The following is a 26,880-nucleotide window of genomic DNA, read 5'->3' on the forward strand; positions in this document are numbered from 1 at the left end:
TAGCTGCAGGCTCTCCCGGTACCAAGCACTCCTTGTTCTCCCTGCTCCCTCGCCATGCCGTGCCACTTCAGCCTAATGCTTTCCTTGCACTTGATTAGTGATCTGCCAGCTGTGGGATAAAGAGATACAGTAAGCTTATCTGTTTATCTCTTTGGGTTAGCTAATCCAGTGGAAAAATTCAGAAAAAAATAATTATTTCAAAGTAGCATGACCCGGTAGGAGCAAAGAGTCAGGAGCACAAGGCTGGGGAAAAGACGGCACATTTTTTCTGGCAGAAGCTCAGGGTTTCACAGGGTTGGGTATAACAAACTGCACCCTGAGACACAAGGAAGGGGGGGGGAAGGCTTGCTGAAATTTCAGAGTCCCTCTCAAGAGGGAGGGCCCATGCCTTTGTTCTGGGAGCACCATTTACACCAGTGGTACGCTATTCAAGGGTCCAGCAAGAAGGGCGAAGCAATGACATTGCAAGCCTTTAAATGATCACAGGCTGTTTTGGAAGGAGGAAAGGGAGGGAGGGAGGGAATCCACATTATAACAACAGACAGAAACCTTTTTTAGTATTAATCAACACAAATAACTGACACAATGCAGACGGTTAAAAAAATAATGCCAGTTTCAGTAGGAACTGGAGATGGTCTATAAAACTGAAATTGCAAGGGAGTTAAGTCAATGTGTAATAAAACTAATGGAATTCTAATCAACACTTGCTTCTTAGTTTTAAATGTTAATAGATTTTTTTTTTTTTACTCCAACAGTTCTGCTACAGAAAGAGATGAGTGGTTAGAAGCTATCTCCAAGTCAATTGAAGAATATACAAAAAAGAGAATCACATTTAATCCTAGCAAAAGTCTTGAAGAGGTATATCACACCATTGTTGGTTTGTTTCCTTCTTGAATATAAAGTTTCTTTGCAGGTGTTTAGAGAAACGAGGCATTCCATGATGAATAATAAAACAGGATGGTAAATGATAAGTGAACAGATGATAGAACAGAATATTTCATAATGTTATCTACTTCGTAAATTTAAAATTGATTCCTTCCAAAAAACCCAAACCAACTTTCTTAATTCTCTCAGTAATCTTGTGAACAGAAAGATGAAATTAAAAGATTTTAAAATATAGCAGCTATTGGTATAAATAGGCTGATAAAGCTTGAAAGTCACACAGCCTTTTTGAACTAATTAAATGCAGCTCTGTCTTCAGGCTTGCATTACAATGATCACTGAAGTAATAGATAACATTTTTAAGACCATGACAATTTATCAGAGAAGGCTTTCCAGCATAATTAGAGTTAACCTATAATCACTGATAAATATTAATCTTATTTCTTATCACTGAATGTAATGACATTCTGCCTATGTTCTCTCAGGCAGATCCAGAGAAACAGGAAGAAGATAGTCCACTGGGATCAAAGGCTCCGATCTGGATCCCTGATACTAGAGCCACTATGTGTATGATCTGTACAAGTGAATTCACCTTGACATGGAGAAGGCATCACTGCAGGGCATGCGGAAAGGTTGGGCAATTTTGTGATTACCTTTTCCGTTAGTCATTCAGGTTCCTTGTGTGACAAATACAGATGGAGCCTGATTGCACCTAAACAACTCTTTTAAGGGAACACTATACTATGACAATTATATGGATTAAAAATATGTTGGGTTTGCTTTTTTTTTAAGGTGTTCAACCTTTTAACCTGTTACATATTTCTTATTTTGCATTTTGGAGTACTATTTATGGTTGACTTCTGCTTCTGCAATTACATAGTACAAATGAAGAATGTTAGCTGAAATGACAAAAATACCTTCCTCGCTAGTTTTTGTAAGATAAATAATGATTTTGTTTTTAAGTTAGTACCAAACTTATTTTATATTTAACACTTATGAAAGGTATATCTAATAAACCTTTATTTTTCTTGTTTTAATCAAGTGAGAACACAGAATTCAATGCAGTTGAGACATCTGTGTTGTGGAGAAATTGTCAAGGGAGCAATGACTATTTTTAGTTATTTCTTTAAAAGCTTATGATTTAAACAGTTCGGTAACACAGTAGGCTTATTCTACTTTTCATGGATTTTTAACGTTGGCTTATTGACTTGTGTAGTTCAGTGATTTTTTTTCTGTGTAAATTTTTATCATTTAGAGGAGAAAAGAGCAGCATGTTGAACAAAAGGAAAAGCCGAGATCTTAAACCATTTTTAATGTAAAATACTGCCTATTTCAGGTTCTGTTACAGTATTAACAGTACTGAAGTGAACATCTTTGAGCATTTGGTGATTTACAGGTGTGCATCATGTACAATAATGCTTTTGTCTGTTTCCAGATTGTGTGTCAAGCTTGTTCATCAAATAAACATGGTTTAGACTATATGAAAAACCAGCCAGCAAGAGTATGTGATCATTGCTTCAGGGAGCTACAGAAACAAGGTAAAAAAAATCTGCACAAACTGTCTTATTTTTGTGGCCCTTATTAATACTGTATGTCTGCGCCTCATCTTTACTGCTGGATTCAAGTGCCTAATTCTGCTAGTGCCTGAAAAGCGATAGGCATAGAATCATACAGGTTGGAAAGGACCTTTGAGTCCAACCGTTAACCTAACGCTGCCAAGTCTACCACTAAACCATGTCCCCAAGTACCACATCTACACATCTTTTAAATACCTCCAGGGATGGTGACTCAACCACTTCCCTGGGCAGCCTGTTCCAGTGCTTCACAACCCTTTCAGTGAAGAAATTTTCCTTAATATCCAGTCTAAAGGCATCTGAGGCTATAAGGGCACAAACAAGTTTCTCTGGAGTAAGTTAGGGAGCGAATTTGCAATACATTGGCTCTTCCTTCCAGAAACATGCATGCATTTGCCCTACTATAATGACATGTAGCTATGCTGCTTTCTTTTTGAGATAAGTAGTGTTACATTGCTTTTCATTAATCACAGGGTACAAGTGTATATTAAAGTCCTTGCAGAGTCCTTATTGTGATGTCCCAGTGGGTTCACGTGTACTTTTACTCTCTGTAACTTCTACACCTGTAAACTTCATTTTTGCCGGCTAAGTTGCTGAGATAGCTGAAGTTCTGTGGCTCTATAAAGACATAGGCCTTCATCTTACCGAAGCTGAGTCTCTTCAGCCTCAAACCTTGGCTCATCTGGAATTCAAGAAGTTGGCATATCTGCACCTCAGTTCTGAGGGCAAACTCTTAACGGTTGCCTACTGCACACAGGCAATGTGGATTTCAGTGTAAAACACCATCGCTAGATGCTTTCCATTTTCATGGAAACACTTTCAGAGAATGTGGTACCACTGATGCGTGGTGGTAATAACATTTGCTTAGAGAGGAGGTCCAGGGTCAGTTTCCTTCTCATCCTGAGGGAACTCAAATCCATCTCTTTGAAGGATCTTCGTACCATTATGCGGAAATGAATGTAAAATCAATGGGGACACCTCCCAGTGAGATGGGAAGCCAGTCCCATCTCACAAGACTTGCTCCGATCTTCTATAAAATACACAAATGACCCATAAGCAGGGACTGAAAGAGTTTGCTGCCCTTCCCTCTGGCAGAGGCTCCAGTTTGACACAAGCTTTCGAGGGTATCAGGAAATCTGTGATGCCCCAGAGAGATAACCAAGCTATGGCTTCCAGCATGCTGGGAGTGGCATTTTTCATGGGGATGTGGAAAGCAGCACTGACAACCCTTGAAGTGGTGGTGGGAGCCTGCAATGGATGGGGAAGATGGATTGCCTGGACCACCTGCAGGTCTCTGCATTGGGCACTAGAGGCTGCTGTGCTGCAGGCAATTGCAGGTGCTTTTAGCTGGGAAAAGAGCTGCAGAGCAAGTGCGGTACAGCTGGCAATCCAATTACTCTCCTGCTCTGCTCGTTATTTCAGAGCCTCACCATGTTCAGGGACAACTCTAGAGGGGGAGTTAATGAAGCTTAGGGCAGTCGTACTCCTACCAGGCTGGGCTGGAAAATAGTGGTGGGTGTTGCTAGAAAAGGGGATTTTGAAGGAGTGAAGTGTTGCAGCAATCTTCCAAGAGAGGTAAAGGAACTGCCTGCAGCAGTGGAGAAAGACAGCACATGCTCTGGAGATGGGAATCTCCAGGAGTGTGTGTGATGGCATGATGCTGGAAGAGGAGCCCTACAGCATCCATACTGAAAAAAGCTGAGAAGATAACAGATGTATAGAATTGAACGACAGAGTTGGGCAACAGAGGTAAAGTGCAGACTGAACTGCAGAGGACAGCTCTAAAAATTTGGTGTGGCTTTTAAGACTTAATTTTTCACCCTGCTTATGGGCAAAGGTAGTTCAACGTTGACAAAACAGACTTTGAAAGCAAACAAGACCAATCCATTTAGTTTTAAATTTCTTGTGGTTTTTTTAGTCTGATTGTGATTTGGGGTATTCTAATTTATGGTGTCGATGATAATACCGAAAAGTTAATTCAACACGGAATTTAATGTGATTAGGTGTTACTATTGAAATGCTGTAATCAGAATAAAAATGCCACCTGCTTTTAAGAAAAAGAAGTCCAAGAATCATTGCCTGTGTTCAGTCATCTGTGACATGAAAGCAATATATTCATCCTATGCATTTTAGATAACCAGTGCACTCCTAAGAGTGGATCCCCAGTCAACCATAAATCTCCATCAAGTGCCTTGTCTACAGTATTACATAGTATTCCCTCTGGAAGAAAGCAGAAAAAAATTCCTGCAGCCCTCAAAGAAGTAAGTGCTTTATTGGTCAAAAGTAATGCCTTGTTGGTATTATATCATCAATATTAACAATGAAAAAAATATTTCCATATTTTAGCTATCTTTTCTAGACTCAAAACTTGAAATTCACCCGTAACAGTGGTTTGGGCCTTTAGTTATGTGTAGGCAGGGACCTCAACTATGAAGCAGTGTATGAACTGCATAAACACCTGTGAGACTGTGATTCAGAGAGATAGTTGGAATTGTAATTTCTTTCTTCCTTCCCTGTGTTTCAAGGAATTGTGATTTACCTCTGCACCAACAGTCAATGAGAAGACTCCTACAGTAACTCAACTCTTGGCTTATCATTAGGAAAGGTAGAGCTACACTCTGCCTACCTACGCTTGGAAGTCTTGGGAATGGGAGGAAGTAATTTTTCTTCTTATATAGGAATGTGTGTTCTCCAGCTGTACGTGGTCCTCAGTGTTTCAGCCCTCTCTTGTCCTGTTGCATCCAATGTAAGTTCCAACCGTTAGTGACTGCAGAAACCTCTCTTCCAGACCAGATAGATGGTAGCAGACAAAATCATTTTTCTTTCAGCCATCTGAGTTAATTAGCAACAGTAACTTGAGATCAGGTAAGAATTTGAGTCTTTGACAGGACAGGGCTCTGGAAATCTGTTTTGGAAATAGCTGTACGGCGAAAACCTGGACAGATGCATACATACTCTTGGGGTTGGTTTGTTGTTCTTTTTTTTTTTTTCCTCTTCAGGTTTCAGCAAATACAGAAGACTCTACAATGAGTGGCTACCTACACAGATCTAAGGGCAGTAAGAAACCATGGAAACACCTATGGTTTGTTATCAAAAATAAGGTGCTATACACATATGCTGCTAGTGAGGTAAGAGACTACATATTAGAAATCAAATATCCAATGATAATACTGTCTTTGTAACAAAGTTGTTTATTTTTATGATCTAGAAACAAGCTATAAAATTAGATCACCTTACAATAATTGATCTGATTGCAATGTAGTATTTTGAAAAGGCCCAGTGAGCTTGGTACTGTAATATGCTGATATAGCTACGCTGTTTCTGATTCCAGACCTAGCTTTGAGTACCTCTGCACTGCACACCATTGCACAGTTGTAGGTATGTTCTGAGTCAGTTGAATACATGGGGGTCTGTTTGGATGCATCACACTGGACTAGTGGCAAAGCCAACATTATAAAAGCATCTTGAAGTATCTTGTTCTGCAGTTCCATAAGGTATTTTGAATGTGTGGAAAATGAGCAAATTAAATTTCTTTACTTCTCCTCAAACTGTCATCTTCAGCCTGGAGTTATTATTTAATATACAGTGCTGCAGTAGAAAACAAAAATGCATCTTATCTAATGGCATTTGCATTTTTATTTAGAATGTGTAGTCCTATTGCAGCGTGGAATAATCTCTAACCAATATATATAAGCTCTGCACATCCCAGCATGTGCTAAGGATGTAGTTTTATTGCATCTTATGTTTTGCAATATATATGGAAGTATTGTAACACTGGAAGATCTTGGTTTTTGCTTTTTTGTATTATATGTTATAGTTTGCTAATAGCTTTCAAGAGCAAAATATCCAAAGTGTCTGTTTAAAGGTATTGCTATCCCTCACTTGCTTTCAAAATGTAAGGCCCAGCCGATCCTGACTGCATGAAGAATTACCCTTCTTCGCCCCCCTCCACCCCCACTCTAGTTATTTCCTGGTTTGTGCTCTGATTTGTTCCTGGGTTGGTCCTGCTGTAGGGCCAACCTTTATTTGAGAACCTCTGAATTATGTCCAGAACTTGTGATGTTATTTCCACCACAGCACTGGCAATCGTAAAAAAACCCAAGTAGTTCTAAAAATATCTTAATTACGTACAAAACAATTACTTTTGCAAAGATTTGAAAAATATTTTAGAGCATTGTGTCTCTTCTGGCAGTTGCAAAGGTGACTTTGGCAACTGTAAAGAAAGGCATATTAGTCTGTGAGAGTCACCTTAAATTTTCTTTTGCTTGGCTTCCTCAGAGATATCAGCCTCCCAGAGTATCTTCAGTTTGCAGCTTATAATCACAGAATTAACTCTTCCCTATTTTCTTTAAACTAAGGAATATCTATCCTTATTTTTCATCTTGATGAGCCATTGCAGGAGACACTGTTTAGAGAGTCTCAAGGGGAAGGTCCAGTGTGGCCTTAGCCAGGAAACCCCACGATTAGTGGAAAAAAGACCACTTATTAGTGGTACAAAGACCTAAGATAGTAAAACAGATTGCTAAGCCTTACTTGACTGTTTTCCAATATCAAGAAATGCTGCTTTCACAGGATACTCTTGTTTCAATGTAGAGGCAATTACCAAAGTCTTCACCTGATGCGTCAGTGTTTATGTACATTCTTTGTTTATTTTTTCTATCCAGAAGCATTGCAGGACCCTGCCTAGTTACAAAACACTGTTTTGGAATTTGCACAGAATGGAAATATTTTTTTCCCCCTTCCCAAAATGCTGTGCATTGTATTTTAATTAATTAAAAGACAAAGAGTATAAAAAAAGGAAGGAATTGCGATGAATGAGGAAGGGAAAAGGTTGCCTTTTTAGCCAGGTTTTGAAATTAAATTAAGAGAAGGTTAAAAGGTACAGCTTCTCTTACTACTCTTTCCAAGCCAACCACTTGTGAACACTCAGCAACTTTTTTTTCCCCCCTACCCTGTTAATTTTCAGCAGCAGAAAGCAAAATAAGTTTAGCCATCAGAAGTGTTTTGGAGTGTGACTCCAGTGCTTGAGAACATAGGTTACATCCATAGCTCTTCCTTTTAGCCTACTCGGTGCAGCTAATAGCATCCCATATCACTTTTAAGGCATGAAAACTCACTGCTAAGGTGGTTGCAGAGAGCACTGGGCTGGATGGACTTTTGGTCTGCTGCCAGGTGGTAGTCGATCTTTTGATACAAGAAGTCCTTACCAGGCAGAACGATGAGACTGTACAGTGAAAGACAAGGTAGATGTTATCAGGGCAATAAAAAGAGGAGCAGCGATGTTGAAGTCTACGAGGTTTTGTTATTTCCTGTCCCCGATTCATGCATGGAGACTATAAAAAGCGGCATTTTGTGCATGACTATTTGTAACAACTTGTTTATTGTATAATCTGTTGCAATGGTATGTTGCATGAGTAAAGTCTAAATGCATTCCTTAGTATGTCTTACAAGCTCTAATTTTGTCTTGTTTGCTTTTTTCCCCATAAAACAGGATGTGGCAGCATTAGAGAGCCAGCCTTTACTTGGATTCACAGTCAGTGAAGTAAAAGATGAAAACTCAGAGTCTAGAGTGTTCCATTTACTGCACAAAAACACTTTATTTTACATTTTCAAAGCAGATGATCCCCATTCAGCTCAAAAGTAAGAAACTACTTGAACTAATTTCTGTTACTTTTTTCTACAAAATGTTTCAGAAGTTGTGAATGTTAATATTCACAGATTAAGCATATGTATAGAAGATGCATATTATATAATATGTGAATAAAACTTCTAAATTAAACACAAGGTCCTGGTTTCATTAGGACCTCTGAAATGCTTTAAATTAAGAAGCAGACTGTCCTCTGCAAAAGAATAAATGTAGGAGAATGGAAAAGTCTAAGATAAAATAAGAGATCTTTCTTTTTCGTAGCACATTCCTCTATCCCTGGTCTCTTCAAGTGAAAATTGAATGTTACCTTTGGAGAAATCCAGAAAATGTGTACTTCCAGCTGTAAATTTTAGTTATTTTTAATGACTATATGGCAGTGAAAAACAAACTCTAAAAAGTAAGGGACAGAAGTTGGAAGTGTCTGTGCAGATGTGCATGAGCACCTAGGCACGCTTAATATGTTCAGACCAAAAGCTTGAATTCAAACACTCTCACAAGCTGTTTCATTTCAAGTCCTGCTGATGTGTCTGAGTTTGGAGTCATATTTATCAATTTATGTATTCTGTGTCTTTTATATAAAATAACCTAGAAGCTTGGTCATTAATCAGTAGAAAATATTTGCTATGTGAATCATGGAGTAAATTAGAAATGAGCATGGAAGCAATGCATTTATTTTGCCTATATGCCTAGCTTATCTGACTGGTTTCACTGCAGTTTTCCCAAATGAAGTTTACATTAATAAAATAGATTTCATGCGCTAACTAGTCCATTATTAATACTTAATCATCCACGTGGCTGCAGGTATTGGTTTGTGCAAATAGGAATATTCTAAAAAACAAAGTACCCAGGACAACTGAAAATTTTGAACAGCTGAGAACGTGCTTAATGACACTTCTCTACACACAAAATCTGGAAGTCTTTATTTGATTTTTGGCGGTATTGTGTCTTGCAGATGCACACAAATGTTTCCTTGTTAATTAAGATACTATTCTCTTGTTTCCACTGTGTCCTCATTTGTACTATACAAAACAAAACTAAAAAAATCCAAGGCATTCAATTGCTTTGTTTTCCTATTCAGACAATGGCTTTTGTCATCAGTAGGAAAACTTGAAATTGAACATACTCTATTTTACTGAGGCTAGGAGTAACATTAAGTACCTTAAATTGCAAGCTTTCTCCATGTATTTAATATCCATAGGACATTTATGCTGAACCTCTAGAATAAATGCTGCTTTGATAGTATTAAAAGAAAAAACAAAGAACATGCTGTTGGCCTGTTTGCATCAGTGGACACTATTTTTTCCTGTTAGGGCCAAAGAAATATCTGATGTATTTGTGTAACTGCAGTAATAAATTTTAACAGAAGTTTACTTTTGATGAGCTCTTAAATTTCTTAGTCCAGTACTATGTTCAATGCTTAAGCTGTTTATGAAGTTGTTGTATTTGTATTCCATTTTAGTTATTTTTAATGAATATATGGCAGTGGAAAATACAGTGAGCCCTAAGAAGTAAGGGATAGAAGTTTGAGTTGTGTGAGCAGACAGGCATGAGCATTTATACATGCTTAATATGTTCATACCAAAAGCTTGAATTCAAAGAACATGCACACAGTTACGAGGTTAAACACTCAGGGCAAGGAAGAGCCAGATAGATAGAATGTTTAGATACCCTGTGAATACCAAGACAGGTTTGAATTTCCATGATAAAGATAATTTTATAGTCTTTGTCTCATTCAGTTCTTGCAAGATTTCCACTCGGGGGAAAAAAATCATCAGTATGTGGGCCCCTTAACTATACATGCACACAGTTCAGCCCTCACTCAGACAGAATTATTCCATTTTTTACTGTATTTGTCAGTGTAGCATCAGAGTGCTTCAGCAACATTAATTTTTGCAGCATCCTTGAGAAGGTGAGGATGTTTATCACCCTCATAATCAAGTAGGAACAGAAACCACAGCTATAGGGGGTAAAAGTATCTGAATATTTGAATTTCCAGTTTGAGACACCTTGGATCAGCCGTTTGGGACACCACCCCCTTTACCTATACTTGTATTTTCACGGATATAATGTGCAATATATCTGTTAATATGTGATTCAGTAGTAGCACATACTGTGTGTGTGAATGCAGGGAAGTTCTGTCATCATGCAAAGGCACCATTCCTCCACCCCAGCCCATGTGCCCTGGGTTTCCTCCCTCAGCCCCACTTGTCCTTCACTATTACCCTTGTACCAGCTGCAAAAGCAGAGGCCATAGGTTATGCAGGTGGCTACCTCAGTTATTGCAGTGGCCTGATTCATCCCAGATCATGTATGCAGTGAAACAAGAGAAGGGGATATTGGGTTTTTTTAAAAGGTATGCAATCAGGTTATTACAGTTGGCAGAACCTTGGTATATCCTACTTTCTGAGCATTTGATTCCCCAGCTTCACTTCTTTATGCATGTAACTTCAGTATGGAAGATGTATGGGAAAAACATTCTATCATCTGGCCTTGTACTGATACCTAATATGTCTCTAGCAAGCTTTGTATGTTCATAGAATCGTGGAATGGTTTGGGTTGGAAGGGACCTTAAAGACCATCTAGTTCCAACCCCCCTGCCCTGGGCAGGGACACCTTCCACTAGACCAGGTTGCTCAAAGCCCCATCCAGCCTGGCCTTGAACGCTGCCAGGGATGGGGCAGCCAACAACGTCTCTGGGCAACCTGTTCTAGTAGCTCACCACCCTCATAGTGAAGAATTTCTTCCTTGTATCTTATCTAAATCTACCCTCTTTCAGTTTAAAGCCACTATCTCTTGTCCTATCACTGCAGGCCCTTGTAAAAAGTCCCTCTCCAGCTTTCTTGTAGGCCCCCTTTAAGTACTGGAAGGCTGCTGTAAGGTCTCCCCGTAGCCTTCTCTTCTCCAGGCTGAACAACCCCAGCTCTCTCAGTCTGTCTTCATAAGAGAGGTGCTCAGCCCTCTGATCATCTTCGTGGCCCTCCTCTGGACCTGCTCCAGCAGGCCCATGTCTTCCTTGTACTGAGGACCCCAGAGCTGGACGCAGTACTGCAGGTGGGGTCTCACCAAAGCAGAGTAGAGGAGGAGAATCACCTCCCTCAACCTGCTGGTCACGCTTCCTGTGATGCAGCCCAGGATACGGTTGGCTTTCTGGGCTGCGAGCGCACGTTGCTGGGTCACGTTGAGCTACTCATCAACGAACACCCCCAAGTCCTCCTCAGGGCCGCTCTCAATCCACTCATCGCCCAGCCTGTATTTGTGCTTGGGATTGCCCCGACCCATGTGCAGGACCTTGCACTTGGCCTTAACTTCATGAGGTTTGCAGAGGCCCACCTCTCAAGCCTGTCCAGGTCCCTCTGGATGGCATCCCTTCCCTCCAGCGTGTCGACCCCACCACACAGCTTGGTGTCGTCGGCAAACTTGCTGAGGGTGCACTCAATCCCACTGTCCATGTCGCCAACAAAGATGTTAAACAGCACTGGTCCCAATACCAACCCCTGAGGAATGCCACTCGTAACTGGTCTCCACTTGGACATTGAGCCGTTGACCACAACTCTGTGGGTGCGACCATCCAGCCAATTCCATATCCACCGAGTGGTCCATCCGCCAAATCCACGTCTCTCCAATTTAGACACATGGATGTCGTGTGGGACAGTGTCAAATGCTTTGCACAAGTCCAGGTAGATGATGTCAGTTGCTTTTCCTTTATCCACCAATGCTGTAACCCTGTTGCAGAAGGCCACCAGATTTGTCAGGCATGATGTGCCCTTAGTGAAGCCGTGTTGGCTGTCACCAATCACCTCCTTATTTTCTGTGTGCCTTAGCATAGTTTCCACGACTATCTCCTCCATGATCTTGCCATGATGTTTGGATTCATTGGATAGATTTCTGGCATTTGCACTAACAGACCAACTGGTAATGGAATTATGATGTTACTTCTTGTGTGAATCTGTAGCTAGTCACAGCAGCGCAATTTACGCTTTTACCAGCAACTTCCTAACAGTGTTTAATTTTCTAATAGGTGGATAGAAGCTTTTCAAGAAGGCACCATATTATAGCAGTGTCAGCATCATGTCTGCAAGTTTAAAGGAAAATGTCCAATGATGGTGGTAAAACAGAGTACAGCAGCTGTTCAAAGAAACGGAATCGTGCCGTCTCAACCTACACAAAATTGTATATTTGTCAGGATTAGGAGTTGTTGCATTTTTAGTGTAAGGTAATATTTTTTTAAAGAATTGTGTGTATTTCTGTGTTGATACAAAATGTGTTATTTATTAAATTCCAGTGTTTACTTTAATGGTCAGAATTATTTGTGAGGTCTGCAGTGAGGTCCAAAGTGCCCACATCTTCAGAATGGCAGGTGGTTGGTCAACATATTCGTAAAGTTTGTGGTTTTTTTAAAAAAAAAACAAAACAAATCTGTTGCAATTGTACAGTTCCTCATGATTTGTGTATAGGTCTTGAGTTGCAGATGCTTACTGTGCAATTTAGCAAGAACAGATCAGAATAGGAATTTCAAAGGGTTTGGATCTTTGTTGGCTATGTAAACTCCTTTGAGTTGTTGTATAATATTGCTGCTCCTTTCCTTGAATGGCAGTTGAAATTTTGCATACCAGTACATTAAAACAGTACAACAAATTCTGTATCACAGAAGCAATTGCAAAGTACAGTTCAATTATTTAAAAAAAGGGAAAAATATTTTAAAACAGACTTTGCAATTACAGAGATAAGGCACTAGAGTTTTTACAGTACTACAGATGCCAAAGAGACTAAATGAGTTATTTTCGAACAATTGCAGGATATATTTTCTTTTATGTTACCAGTAGTAATTTAAAGCAGAGTAAACAAAAAAAATTGATATACAGGGAAAAGACAAAATATCTTATTTGTTTCAAAACTTTGTGTCAAATGAGTTCTGTACAACGTATGATACACTGTATAAACTATTGTTCAGAGAACATTAAACAAATATATGCACCCCCCTCTCCTAAAATTTTAAACTATTGTATATTTAAATATTATGTTTAAACTGGAATTGCCATACTAAGAAAACCCAGCTTTTTTAGTGCAGATGGCATTAAAATGTGTACCAGTCTTTGAAATACCTTTTGTTTACACTATGATTTGTTCTGTTTGATACTTTAAAACACAATGCAGTTCTGGGTGTTTGGGGTTTGGGGTTTTTTTGTCTTTTAAGAAAATTGTTGGTATACCTCATTAGGAAATACTGATGATTCTGGTGCATTTATTCTATTTAACTTTTGAACATTTTTTAACACTGTAATAGCATAAATGGAACTAGAACTATGAAAAACACATGAAAGGAAGCCATTTTTATGTCAAATGCGATGCATATGTAGCCAGTTAATTTTACTGTATGAAATGCTTCTCAGTAGTCCTCTGAATCAAGTTAGTTGTGGTAACAGAATCAAGAGCAATTCACTTTTAATTAATAGTTTGAATCCATGTTAACAGCTATTCCGTGGCCTCACAATGGAAAGAGAATAGGTGGTAGAATAGTTAGTAGTCATCACAGAAAGGCCAAGAATGAAAATGCAAACCAAAATCCTCTTACTCCCTCAAATACCTCAAGATCAGGTCTAAGATACTAACATAGCTCTGAAGAAGCTTGATTTTCCAGAGCTTCTGTTAAGTTAGTAGTGGGCTTGGAAGCCTAATGCTTAATATTAAGTATACAAGTAATTTCATTGACTTCAAGCATTTCAGTAGAGTACCTTTCTGAATCAGAGACTTACAGCTGTAGATCTGGCTTCCCTCATGAATGCTAGAGATTTGACCAGATAGTGTTTGAAGTTCAGTGGGAGTCTGATCAAAGCCTTTATTCTCTTTAATACAAACTTGATAAATTAATATTTTTCTCTTATTATATATAAAGGGCTTTTACCTGATTTTCAAAACCAGCTGCTGACTGAAGCCACGTAAGCTATTAGCTTCTCTTTTCAGGGTGATTTCTGAGACGGTTTTTACTGTATCCAAAACAAAACTGATACCAACGTAACATAGATGTGATGCAGCTCTTCCAGTTGATATTATCAAAGGGAAGAGCTGAATATTTTATAGGGACTGCACACCAACTAAGATGGAAAGCCATGAACCAGCAAATGAATCAGAAATTTGGCTAGGAGCTAGCTAATTTAATTTCAATTTATTGTTTGATATTGATCTCCCTGCTGCAAAACAGAGCAATAAAAGTCAAAACACATACTGAATAAGATGCCCAAGTTCTGCCTCGTGTGTGGCGTCAAACTACCTCTCAAGGATTTGGTGCAGAGTGAGAAAATAGTTTAAAGTATACTGTAAAAATCAGAGGACTTCTTTCAGAAGCAGTTGGTCAATCAAAAAATCTTTCTGTGACAGAAATAAATTGGAACGGAGCCTTAAAAACAATAGTACACATATTGCAGTCTAATTCTGTGTGAAATAAATTCTTGTAAACATGTTTGAGTATTTCTTTTCCTCTTTCTCCAGCACTAGTGCTTTGTGTCATACGAAGAACCCACAACATAGGCATTTTCATAACGTTTTCAGATGGTTGCTTTTCAGAGTTACCCTATTTCTCCAGCTCGCCTCCCGTTTTGATTCATTACCATCAAAAGTAAAGTATTCACTTCCTGATTTGACTAAACACTAAAACAAGACCAGAAGTCTTTAAACACCTGGCTACCTCTTCTTAGAAGAATCTATAGTTAATAATTAATTTAAGATTGGTGAGTAGAGTATGAGACAAACATTAGCATTGAATATTAGTTCTAGCATCTTTATTCTTGGATAAATGAAATGTTCTAGGATCCTGAATTCTCTTTAACTTAAAACTATTTTTTGTGCCCAAAGGACTTAAAACAAATGGATAGCTGAGCAGCTATAGAATGCGTTTTACTAAATATTTTTTGTGTGTGGAAACTTGATTACTCGGTTATGTGTATTACATCATAACATAAAGAGATGTTTGGAAAGACATTCAATGCATTTGTTTGCCATAACTGCTGTCCCCTGGATTTACCATCCAAATAGGCTTTTATGTGGAGCAGTCCTAAATTGTACTGTCTAAATGAAAGAATAGAATCTTTATTTTGTAAATGAAAACAGTTTAAAGTTGTTGTAAATATTCCTGTGGATATGTATCATTTTTGTATAAATAAATTCACATTAGTTGAGTCTGCTTCATTTGGTTTTTTTACTATTTTCAGGTTTTTATGTATTATGTAATTTGTATATTCACTAATTTTCAAACGGCAGAATTTGCTGTCATTATCCTGCACATCCGTCTTGCTTTAAAATTCCTATGATGTTTTGCCCTTACGAACAGAAAACGGCCTGAAAAGGTAGGCCGTCTGCACAGACTGACGCTGCTGCTGGATCTGACCACCTGAAACATGAGTTTTAAGTGAATTACCTTGCTCGTGTCAGCCAAGACACTACGCGCTCTCATTACCAAAACTGGTGTCTTTGCCATGAAAATTATTTCCATCGTCCTGCCCTCCTGTCTTTCCTTAGCTGCCTCTTGCTGTCTCGTTCTTCAGTTGCTGTTCCCTGTTCCCCGGCCCCCCCAAACCAAAGCTCATGCCTTCATGAGTTCATGATGTTTGTTTTCTATAAAGCCCTTCCACGACTGGGTGCAGAGCCTGTGCTGGAACGCAGCTTGCAGACAAAAGCACAAAATCCAAAAAAATTGCTCCTGAGCAGTCCCAGCTGTAGGACACCAAGCAGTGGGGTTTTATCTCCTGAAGCCGCATCCCAGCCCTGGTGAATGATGACCCTTCCGAGCTTCATCAGCCCAGGAATGAACTAGGCTCCCTGTGCCGATGTGCTGTAACGGAGCGTGATTTACAGGTCTATGAGCAGAAACTGTAGCTGCGGCAACAGCTGACTAGGATGTGTTAGCCCACAGAGAAAGCACTTCATCGATGCGATATTCTTGAACATTTATCAGTGGAGGTTAAGACGGTTCTGGAAGGTAGGATTAAAGATGAGAGGGCTGTTCTCTGTCACCTGGTGAAAAGACATACCCATGGCAAAGAAAGCATCCTAAGAAACCATCTAAAGAATTAAGGGAGTTGCGTCCATGTGAAGGTCAAATGAAGGGTGTTACATGAGTAAATCCTTTTGCAAAATCCAGTTCTGCTGTATCTATTAAAGTGTGCCTGAATCACAGAGTTTCTGTTGGCATAAGTATTTTAGCAGGGCCTGTAAGGGAGAGATTTTTCTGTCAGGTTAGTTATGCTGCCTCCATGTACTTCTCTGACAGATATTTGAAAGCAGTTTTTTGATAACTTGCAGTAGCAGCATAAAGGGTTTTCCTCCTCTGCATGTTTTTGATAGGGCTGTGTCTCTCGTAATCCTGGCTGACACAGCTACATGGACGTGCCTTTGTAATACAGATCAAGTTTGAATTGGGTTGCTTGCTAAGAAAAAAAATCAAAATGTTTTATTTGTTGAAGTGACATTTCTGCTCTATTGAGGATATTAGAATACTCGCCTGAAATAAGCTTTGGTGCAAATTCCTTGGTATTTGTTAAATTAAACTGCAATAAGCTCCTTCATTTAGGAAGTGGATGTGCAGCTCAGGCTAGTTTGGGAAGTGACAAGTACTGCAAATTGAGAGTGCTGTAACATTTGACACTTTCAGAAAATGCTTAGCAAGTTAATTGCTCCAATTTAAAAATTCTTCATGAGGCTCATTTGCATTTGGCTTTCGGGCATGTGTTTGATCAAAAAGCAAAGGACGATGCTTGCAAGTACTGACTGAGCTAGTGATCCTGAGCTAGGGTAGCTAGACGCCAGCGCAGCTGCGGGACTGGGGGTGGAAGAAAAGCACTAAAGGAATCAGCAAGATAAAAGTGTGAAATGATTTTATTAACGTTAAGGCAGAAATTGCATATATTCTTTGGGGTTTTTTCATATCTCTGCTTCTCAGATGTTGATGCTTGTGTCATCTGATTCAGTAGAAATTGCATAAAATGGTCCAAAGGAATTTCAGATAATGATGATGTGCACGCAGCCCCGGTGGCCTAAATGAAGTTCCTGCGGATCTCTCACCACAGCTATACAATCTTTGTCGAACGGATGGAAGAGGAGGGGGGGGAGGGACATATTTAAAGTATAAAACTCTTCCTTAAGGTCACTGAAATCTTACTTAAAATCAAGGTCACTGAAATAATTACCATAAACCCATCAGCTAACACAACTTTGGTCCAAACGCACGTCCAGCCACAGCCACAACGGCAGCAAGTCGTTCCTCGGGCACATCTTTTCCACAGTCCCACTCCCGCAGAGTGCCTGCACGCTGCCTTTTTTTTTTTTTTTTTTTTTTTTTTTCCCCCCGAACCCTGCTCGGAGCACTGTGGACATTTTGAAACCAACTCATTTGCTGCTGCCAGCGGCTGTCACGACGAGGCGAAGCGGCCCACGGCCGCGCTTCCCCACCCGTGAGGGAGTCTTCGCCTCAGGCTCCAGCCCGTGAGGGAATCCTCGCCTCAGAGCCCAGCCCGCCTTTTCCCTCACACCCGGGCCCCGCCCCGCCCCCGCGCGGACCCCTCCCCGCCAGGCGCCCGAGCGCAGGCGCAGCCGCCGCCGCCGCCGCCGCGCCGGGGAGGGGCGGAGCGGAGCGGAGTCGCGAACTCTGACCTCCGGGAACCGGAGCCGATCGACGACAACTAAAGCTGCCGGAGAGGCCGCCGGGCCCGCCAGGTGAGCGTACTCCACCGGCCGCCGACGCGGCTCTTTGGCGGTTGGCAGCGCGTTAACGGTGCGGGCCCGCCCGCCCGGCCTCCGCGGAGCGGAGCGCAGCGCGGGGCACCGCCCGCCCCGTCCCGTCCCGCTTCGCCTCAGGCCTCGGCGCGTCCCGGTGGCGGCCCCGCGCCCCCCGACCTTTCACCTACAGGAACCGCTTACGCCTCCCGCCGCCCCGTATCCGGGCGGCGCCGGCTGCCGCTTCCCGCCGGCGCTGGGCGGGCTCCGGTCCCTCCTGCTGAGGAGAGGGAGGCGGCGGGCGATACCACCCTCCATGCTGGGCTCCGGCTCCCTCCGACCCGGCCCCGCGCAGCCATTTTGTGTGGGGCGCAGCTCCGCGGCCCCGCTGGCCGAGGCGGAGGGGCGAGCCCGGGCGCTGGCTCCTCGTTCCTTCCCCCGATGGGTGAAGCCCCCCCACGGGGAGGGGAGAGGCGAGGGCAGCCTGCCGGGGTTGGGGGGGAAGGACGGGCCCGGGCGCTGGGCTGCAGCCTGGTCGCCGCATGTCTGTCTGTCTTGTCTGTCTGTCTGTCTGTCTGTCTCCCGCGGCCTTAGTCCTCTCGGGGGCGGGGGGGAATGTGACTGTGGGGCCCCCCCGCCGGCCACTTTGTGCCCGCTGACTCCATCCCCTCGCCGTTCCGCTCTTCTCAAATATCTCTGGCGGCTCTCTGGGTTTATGTGGGTGAAGGGAGTGCGTCCTGCGTAACCCCCGGTGTTATTTTTTGTGGTTGGGGCAGGCGACCCTGTCGCTGTTCTTTATTTTGTCTCCTTGGGTGGGGTTTTTCTGCCAAGCTGCGGGGTTTGTGGGTTCTCTCCTTTCTCGGTGCTGCAGTGTCTTGTCTTGAGGGTAAAAAACCCAACAGAACACGGCCCTGTACCACAGGATGAACTTAAATTTGCACGTTGTGGAGGGAAGAGAGGGGATGGCCTGTGTTGTCCAAATACACTTGCGCAACAGGAAAAGAAAAAGTCTTTTGATACTGGTTTTATGGCCAGATGAGTGTGTAGACATGATTCTTGAAAAACTGAGTCGGGCATTCTTCGTATGTGAAACCTGTGATCTGAAGCTACTGATACCAGCATCAGCAAAGTGGACTTGGGAAAGGGTGTAGTAGGGACAGCTGCATCCACACCTATTGTAGAAAAATAAGATGGCAAAAAATTCAAATAGTTTTCTGTAGGACAGCTTCCTAGTTTTGCAATCTGCATTGTATAAGTAGAAATATAAGTATGGGGGGAGGCAAAACATCACGTTACTGTGCTGGACAAGGCAGTGTTTAACCAGTGACTCTTTCTTCTACACTTGGTAATTTTGGATGGCTTTCTCTGTGTTGTGCTTTAACCCCAGCCAGCAACTCATGCGCTTCCCCCCCCACCTAGTGGGATGGGGGAGAGAATCAGGAAAAAAACCAAACACTAAAACTCATGGGTTGACATAAAGACAGTTTAATAGGACAGAAAAGAGGAAATAATAATAATACGACAATAATAATAATAATAAAAGGATTGGAATTTACAAAACAAGTGATGCACAATGCAAATGCTCACCACTCACTGACCGATGCCTAGTTAGTTCCCGAGCAGCGATCCACCCCCCCCAGGCCAACTCCCCCCAGTTTATATACTGGGCACGATGTCACATGGTGTGGAATACCCCTTTGGCCAGTTTGGGTCAGCTGCCCTGGCTGTGTCCCCTCTCAACTCCTTGTGCCCCTCCAGCCTTCTTGCTGGCTGGGCATGAGAAGCTGAAAAATCTTTGACTTAGTCTAAACACTACTCAGCAACAACTGAAAACATCAGTGTGTTACCAACATTCTTCTCATCCTAAATCCAAGACATAACACTATACTAGCTACTAGAAAGAAAATGAACTCTATCCCAGCTGAAACCAGGACATGCTGTGACAGCATTTTTACCTGGAAACAATTCCATAAATATACCACCACCCCTGCTTAGTCTGTGGTAGCCAGTTGTGACATGAGATGTCCAACAGAGCATTTAGCCCACAGCTTACTCCTTGCTGTACAGCTTTCCTCAGGGACACTTGTTTGAGGGAAGTCTTAAGGTCTGTGAAATGTTTGACTGCTGCTGTCTGTAACTCTTTCTCCAGAGACATTGCAGACCCTCTCTTATCACAGGGCTAAGTATTTTCATGTGATGGTGGTCAGCTGTATGCGTGGGCATGCATGGTAATGTAAGCAATATAACTGACGTCAGCCGGTGGGGTGTACAGTCCTCAACTGCTTCTGCAGTTCATGCAAACTGCTCTAGCTGGATCATTGGACGCCACTTGCTAAGTCTGTTGCATTCTGCAACAACAGATCAAGATGCTTATTACAGAAAAGAGCTCACAGTAGGGAAATTAACTAGCTTTAACCTTTCCCCTCAATTCTTATTAATATTTCTGTTTTTCTTGCTGGTTGTATTTTCTTGTGAAATGTCGTCTTGAAGGGAAGAAATTTGGTGGGAGTTATGACATCTTGAAGAATAGCCATAGCCCAGGCTAGATTGCGGGACAGGAGAGGAGATTGGGTTTTGGTTTAGTTTTTTTTTAAGCCTACCTTGATTTTTCTGGTCTAGTTTCTTAGCCTCTGAAGACAAAGCCCTAAGCAACATCTGTAACTCTGAAGCTGACTTTGCTTTGGGGGAAAAGGGGTAGGACCAGATGACCTTCAGAAGTACCTTTCAACATGAATTATTCTATGATTGTATTCTGTTACTAAAGTTGAAGAGGTGTGTGGGGGGGGGGAGACAGACAGGGAACCAAAACCAAACAAAAATGCACTGATACTCTAGCATGCAGTTAAATAGTTCACATGCAAAATATATTTACAGAATGCTTAACGCTAATGTGCTAGTCCAGTGAAAACTGGCTTTCATCTATAATGTGAAATCTAAATATTTACACTGGTAAGATTAGTTTGCTTGTTTCCTATGCTGCCACTCAATTTTTGGTTTTGATTTATTGTGTGCTCATTGTATTATGCAATTAAAGTTTGTGCAGCCAGTGAAATTGCTAGAATTTCCTTACAGTTTGTGAAGGAAAGCAGTCTCCCTAAAGAAAGTAACCTGTGTCTAATGTCTGAGTCAAAAAAAAACTGAAAAAAAATCACCCCTTGCTTAAAGTAGGGAGCTTAACTGTCTATAAGGAATACAGCGGTGTCAAATCTTCAACTTGCACACGTTTGTTCTGCTGGCAGGCAAAGTGTGGATCTCAGCTGGCAGAGGGTATGTGTGCCTTTCCTGCTTCAGCAGCCGCCCTGGCTTAAGCAGTTTTAATAGTAAGCTTTGCTAACCTGTGTTATTTTGGTTGATAGAGGTCAGGGAGCTCTCATTTGAGTATCTGCTTTCCCAGACCTGTGGGGGCATCCGCGGTGAGGACGCAGTAAGCAGCTGGGGTGGGTGTGGGGGCCACAGGCTCTGGCTGGCACAGCTGTCTGCATATGCTTTTTTGTCACATGCAGGCTGCAGCATGCAACCCAACAGTGACCATCAGGGAAAACTAAACAATACCTAAGTTACTTTCTGGTAAACTTTTAAAATTTTTTTCCTCAGTGCTCTTTCAAGGTGCTTTTAGCACTTTAAACTTGTGCTTGTGCATTATGGGCATAAGGTAAGCCGCTGCAAAACAGAATTTAATCAGTGTGAGAATGGTGGATAAAACTGCAAAGGTACAGTTAATCAAATTCTTACTCTTGTGTGTATGCAGACCTGTCCATATTCTTACCCTTCAGTCAGCAGCTTTTGATTCCAGAGATTATTGCATTAGATAGTACTCACCAAACTCTTAAAGCAACAAAGGATTTCTCTTCTGAAGAATCAAACTCTTAATTTCCTTTTCTCTTGAGACTGGAAGGTTGCTTGTGCTCTCTGAGCGAGTCCCAAGTATCTTATGATGCAGTGCTGCAGATTTTGTAAGAAAGTACGTTCCTTCCTGAAAATCATGGTCTAAGAACTGCCCTTCTGTATCGATATTTAGATTAATTATGTTGGTTTGGCCAGGCCTTCTCTGAAAGGCTGTTCAAATTTGTTTTAACTTAAATTCTGTTCAACTTGATACGAAGACAGGCTGGGCTAAGCTAAATATTTGACTGCCTTTGTAGGAAGTGAAAACAGAAACTTGGAAAACATAAACCACCAAAAACTAAAGCCAAACCCTCTGCTATTGTCATATTAGCTATAATTAATGGTTGTTTCATTCCAAATAAGTTGAGGTTGCTGTTCATAGCTTAGCAGTAACTTTGTGGTGTGAAAACTGCCCAATTTGCTTTGGTAATATGTTGCCTTTGAAGTACTAGCAGGACAGTGTAAGTGTCAACATGACTAATGCTTTCACTTTTGACTGGCTATCTGAGTATTTTTTCCATAGTGCTTTACATACATGTTTATAGGAATTAAAAAAAAAAAAAAATACACTCACCCTCTAACAAAATCTAATCCTATGGAGTTGATGAGTTGATAAAGAAAAAAAAACAGGGAAAAGGCAGGTGATGAGATTTATAAAGGGATATTTTTATCTGAAAAAATGTCAACACTGATTTACTGGAAGGATGTGTATGAAACTCAGGGTTTTTTTCTGAAGGAATTTTCTGTGGGTAAGAACATATGCAAGTTGTAAGGGAAGAGTTAGTAGTAGTACTGTTGAATAGGCTTGCAAGTCCTTTCTGTAGTGTTCCTTCATGTGTAAACTACCTTGTCTGTGGCTGTAGTTCAGTGAATACTCCAAGCAGCCATCTCACACCACACCCATGTGGGCAGTTTGGTGTTATACATAAGCTGGTGTAACAATACGGCCTTTTTCCAAAAGAAGTGGTCTTATTTCTGTTTCTGCCTGCTTTTCTTGTGTTACGTATACCAATTGTTAGCTGCAGGGTGAATAAATTCAGAAGATGAGCTTACCTTACAGCTATACAACCACGAGGTCAAATGCAGAGGGGTAGAAAGCTGTCAGCCAGGAGCGGGGCTACCTCTTTGTGAAATGCTGTAATTATCCCATAGCGGATGTAATGCCTCGGTGTGTTCGGAAAGAAGGGTTTGCACTCACTATGCTGTCTTAGTGTAATCTTTGCATGCCAGGTAGGGAGAACGGACCTGGCTGAACCTAATCCAGCAAAGCGGGAGGTCTTCAGTCAGATGAGCTTGCTGGTCTGGTTCGCTGTGCAGCTTCAGCTCTGGCGCAGGGAACGAGTTTGAGGTTTTTTTCCTTCTTGTACCAATGCAGGATTTTGCAAGCTTCAGGTGGAGATGCAGGCTATGGCCGACATTACACAGGGCAGCTTGACCCAGTTAAATGGCTGTCTCCTTACCTAGCTCTGGCATGTAGCCAGTGCTCATGTGAGTGGACTCAGCTTGCAGACAGCCCCCTTGCCTTTCCCCCTCCTTCCATTCCCCTGTTTGTGGGGCTGGTGAGCTGAATCAGCCCTGTAGCTGTTCAGGCAGGTTCTAGAGATGGCACGATAAAAGCAACAGGAGCCCAGGGCTAAAAGTGAGACGACTGTCCTTTGGTGGCCCAAACTGTAAGAATGACTCTGCAGTCTCCTGAAAATTTATCCTAGCAATTTTGTTTTCTCACCTCTCCTCCCACTGTAGCACTCGCTTACATGAAAAAGCAGTGAGAGCAACGATTCTACATTAATTGTACAGGCATGCCTGCAAATGCTCCTCTTTCTCTATTGCTTTGTGCCTTTTAATTGTTCCCTTATGCTTTTACAAGCACCTCATCTTCCCTTGCTTGCCTGCAGGTTTAGCTGCTTCAGTCTCCTGTTGCTATCTGTCTCTTACATATGTACTCTCTAAATCTTGATGTCATGCAAATTTAGTAAACAGTATCTAACTGGGTGTCAGGAGTCACATAAATATTCCTTAGTTCATTGATAAAGAGAATGTTACTACTTTAAGTCTGCCAACTGTTCTACCATCTTGAGCAATATGGCTTATAGAACGATAATCCAAGAATAGCTCATTTAGCTTGCCGAGTTCATTGAGCTTTTCTTGTAGAAAGCATTGAGCAAAGTAGCATCGTTTGTTTCACAAATGTGTTTGGGTTCCTTGGCTTAATTTATTATCTATAAAGCATTGCAGAATACTGTTCTGAAGTATAAAGAAATCTGAGTGCTTAAAGCAAGTTACAGAACCCCAACTCTGGCACTTCTAATCATAGCGGCATTAAGTGCTTTCATGTAGCTATTTATTAAACAAGTTTGGCACAGGTTATGTTGAATTCTTAATTAGTACAGGATGAGTTTGAAAAAGGAAATGAGGACTAGTTTCCATTTTAAGGTACAGAGCAGCTGTAAGCCCGGTGGGATGACCTGAGCTAAAATAGTGTATCCTTAATTCATTTTCTGAGATCATTTGAAATCATTTACTACTGCAGCAGTATGACTATAGAGAGTGATTAAGACAGTTTCTTTTAAGAGCGAATACTTCTCCAGTTAGCTTTCCATTATATTAACCTTTTGAGCTTTCCTAAAAAGTCATGTTGATCTTCCTGTATTTGTCTTTACTGTGATATAAGAACAGAACGAAGTTCACGGTAACATCAGCAGTGGTGACTAGTTAACGTGCCTGCACCTCAAAAGTATCTAGAAAGTTCTTTAAGTAACTTTATTAGTTTAAATGTGCATCTGATCTTCTACAAGTGGATTTAATCAAGGAAAGACCCCTGTGTTAACACACATTCCGTACATATACATAGTCATTACCAGAATCATTATGCATTCCATACATACAGAGAGTCAAACTGGTTTGACAGTGCCAGCAGGGTAAGTTAAACTACTCAAATTTTACAAGCATCATTTTTGCACCAGTAAAACTACACTGGCCAGGGTTACGACATTTTTTTTTTTTTTAAAGTAAACTGAAGACCTCTGGGGTGGACAGAATTTTCTTATGTTGTATCTTCACACCGATGCAGTTTGTTCTCACTCATTTAAAGGGTGTTAAATCAGAATCAAGGTACCTGATAGTGGGGCAGCTATACCACCAGTGCAATATAACAGAACAAGAGATGTTACCATTTATATCAAATGGAGGGTCCAAACATAAAGAAATATTCTTCTTGCTACTGCTTTTAAAGTCCTTGGTCTACACTGGTATAATATTTTGAAATACTGTTGGTAGGAACTTGCTTCTAGGACAATTAAAGTTGTATAACTGTTGTCACTGGAGAAGGGTGTGAGTTAAACATTGATGTCTTCTGGGTATAACTGTACTAGTAGAAGAGTGGTTAGTGTTTCTGATTACTGACCCTCAAATCTGCTGGCTGCTCTCGTGGGAATGTTTCCTAACCCATTTCAGTTGAAGTAAGCCAAAAACAATTTAAAAAGTAAGTCTTTCCTAAGTTATTTTGACTAAAGCATTGGGAAAACTCTGGCACATAAAAACTGAGGAAGAAGTAAAGAAGAATGGTTGAATTAGTGCAAGCTAATGAAAGATAGCCACTGACATGGTGGCTCATGGAGCGCTTATCTAAAGTAGCGATGGAAAACCATTGGCAATGATGCCAGGTTCAACATCAACAAGTTTGGGCTAACACTGATGATAGTGATGTATTTAAAAATAATTCTGACTCCTCCTGCCAAGAAGGCTCACTAACTCATTTCCTAGGGGCATAAACTAACGATATTTACATAAGATACACATACAGAAAGAGATTCCGGTTGGATTTCATTTGAGCCTGAAGATTGAAGAGAGATGCAGTAAATGCATTGTAAGTAATACAGAGGAAGTCTAATGCCTGTCTTTGGTCAAAATGCCTGCTTTTAGATAAGCTGCTTCTAATAAATTGGGTTGTGATATTGAGGTTTTGAAAAGAAGAGAGATGGATATATAATTCTGTCTCTCCATGAGTTAGTTTCTTTTTCAAAGGTTTTTGAAAGATCTTCATTTCTTGTGATTTAATTATGTGGGAAGTAATACTGTCAAGCAGTCAAGAAATAACTTTGAAAACAAATGCCGTGATTGTACTTGTAAAGCAAGTCTAATCAGTATAAATACAGATGCTAATATTTCTGTTACTCTGTACCTAGAGCAACAGAAGAGGAGCCTTACTGTGTTGGGAATCTTCTAAGAAAGTGATGTTTCCCTGGCCCCAGAAATTTACCGCTAATGAGAGAATACACAAACGGATCATAACAGACTGAGGGAATACAAGGGTACAGAAGTAGAATATATTGGACAGTTGGAGAGGCGGTGACCGTGTTGACAGTCTGAATGTTGTCAGTTTTGACATTGTCAGCAACACATCTCCTTTAAGACAAATTGAAGGAAGGGTATGTATTTGTTTTGTAGAGTTTTAGGAAGAGTGTTTCCAATTGTTAGGGGTTTGTGTGGCACAGGTTTTGATGGCAGGTGAGGGGCTGCAGGGCCGTCTCCTGTGAGAAGCTGCTAGAAGCTTCCCCGGCTCCAAGTCGGACCTGCCACTGGCCAAGGCCGAGCCTTTTTCCCCAAGTCGAGTCTGTTTTGGCCATGACCATCACTGGTGAGTGATCCCTCTCTGTCCTTGTCTCGACTCACGAGGTTTTCGTTATATTTTCTCCTCATCCCACTGCGGGGGAGGAATGAGCAAGTGGCCTCGTGGTGCTTTTTTACCAGCTGGGCTTAAACCACAACACCAATCTTAATGCCAGATCTGCAAAAAGTTGTAGAAGGAAGTAAGACTTAAGCAGTGAACAGTATTACTAGCTAAATGGTCATGGGTGTCCTAGTTTCAGCTGGGATAGAGTTAACCGTCTTCCTAGTAGCTGGTACGGTGCTATGTTTTGAGTTCAGTATGTGAAGAATGTTGATAACACTGATGTTTTCAGTTGTTGCTAGTAGTGTTTAGACTAATGTCAAGGATTTTTCAGCTTCTCATGCCCAGCCAGCGAGAAAGCTGGAGGGGCACAAGAAGTTGGCACAGGACACAGCCAGGGCAGTGACCCAAACTGGCCAAAGGGGTATTCCATACCATGGGACGTCCCATCTAGTATAGGAACTGGGGAAGTGAGTGAGCGGCTGCGTGGTGCTTAGTTGCTGGCTGGGGTTAAACCA

At 41.4% G+C, this 26,880-nt stretch overlaps 2 protein-coding genes across 11 annotated transcripts in view; both read left to right on the forward strand.

Annotated features, from left to right (window-relative positions):
* FGD6 (FYVE, RhoGEF and PH domain containing 6) overlaps window positions 1-15,275 on the forward strand; it is a 75,513-nt gene extending 60,238 nt beyond the window's left edge. Inside the window, exons 15-21 of one of the 2 annotated variants that reach the window (XM_030003076.2) lie at window positions 756-858; window positions 1,368-1,514; window positions 2,318-2,420; window positions 4,590-4,717; window positions 5,456-5,584; window positions 7,948-8,096; window positions 12,122-15,275. In XM_030003076.2, coding sequence (XP_029858936.1) covers window positions 756-858; window positions 1,368-1,514; window positions 2,318-2,420; window positions 4,590-4,717; window positions 5,456-5,584; window positions 7,948-8,096; window positions 12,122-12,158 — 796 coding nt within the window. In that variant the 3' untranslated portion in view covers window positions 12,159-15,275. Of the gene's footprint in view, window positions 1-755; window positions 859-1,367; window positions 1,515-2,317; window positions 2,421-4,589; window positions 4,718-4,981; window positions 5,322-5,455; window positions 5,585-7,947; window positions 8,097-12,121 lie in introns of those variants that run through there. The other variant, XR_005931486.1, reaches the window with a different exon arrangement.
* Window positions 15,276-17,673: 2,398 nt separating this feature from the next.
* The window catches only part of NR2C1 (nuclear receptor subfamily 2 group C member 1), a 56,223-nt gene continuing 47,016 nt past the window's right edge, over window positions 17,674-26,880 (forward strand). For 7 of the 9 annotated variants that reach the window (XM_030002704.2, XM_030002705.2, XM_041120598.1 and 4 more), the window contains exon 1: window positions 17,674-17,808. The gene's annotated coding sequence lies outside the window, so the exon portion shown is untranslated. Of the gene's footprint in view, window positions 17,809-25,877; window positions 26,121-26,880 lie in introns of all 9 variants that reach the window. The other 2 variants (XM_041120601.1, XM_030002715.2) reach the window with 2 other exon arrangements.

Source organism: Aquila chrysaetos, chromosome 26 (genome assembly GCF_900496995.4).
Source record: "Aquila chrysaetos chrysaetos chromosome 26, bAquChr1.4, whole genome shotgun sequence".
Lineage (NCBI taxonomy): Eukaryota > Metazoa > Chordata > Aves > Accipitriformes > Accipitridae > Aquila > Aquila chrysaetos.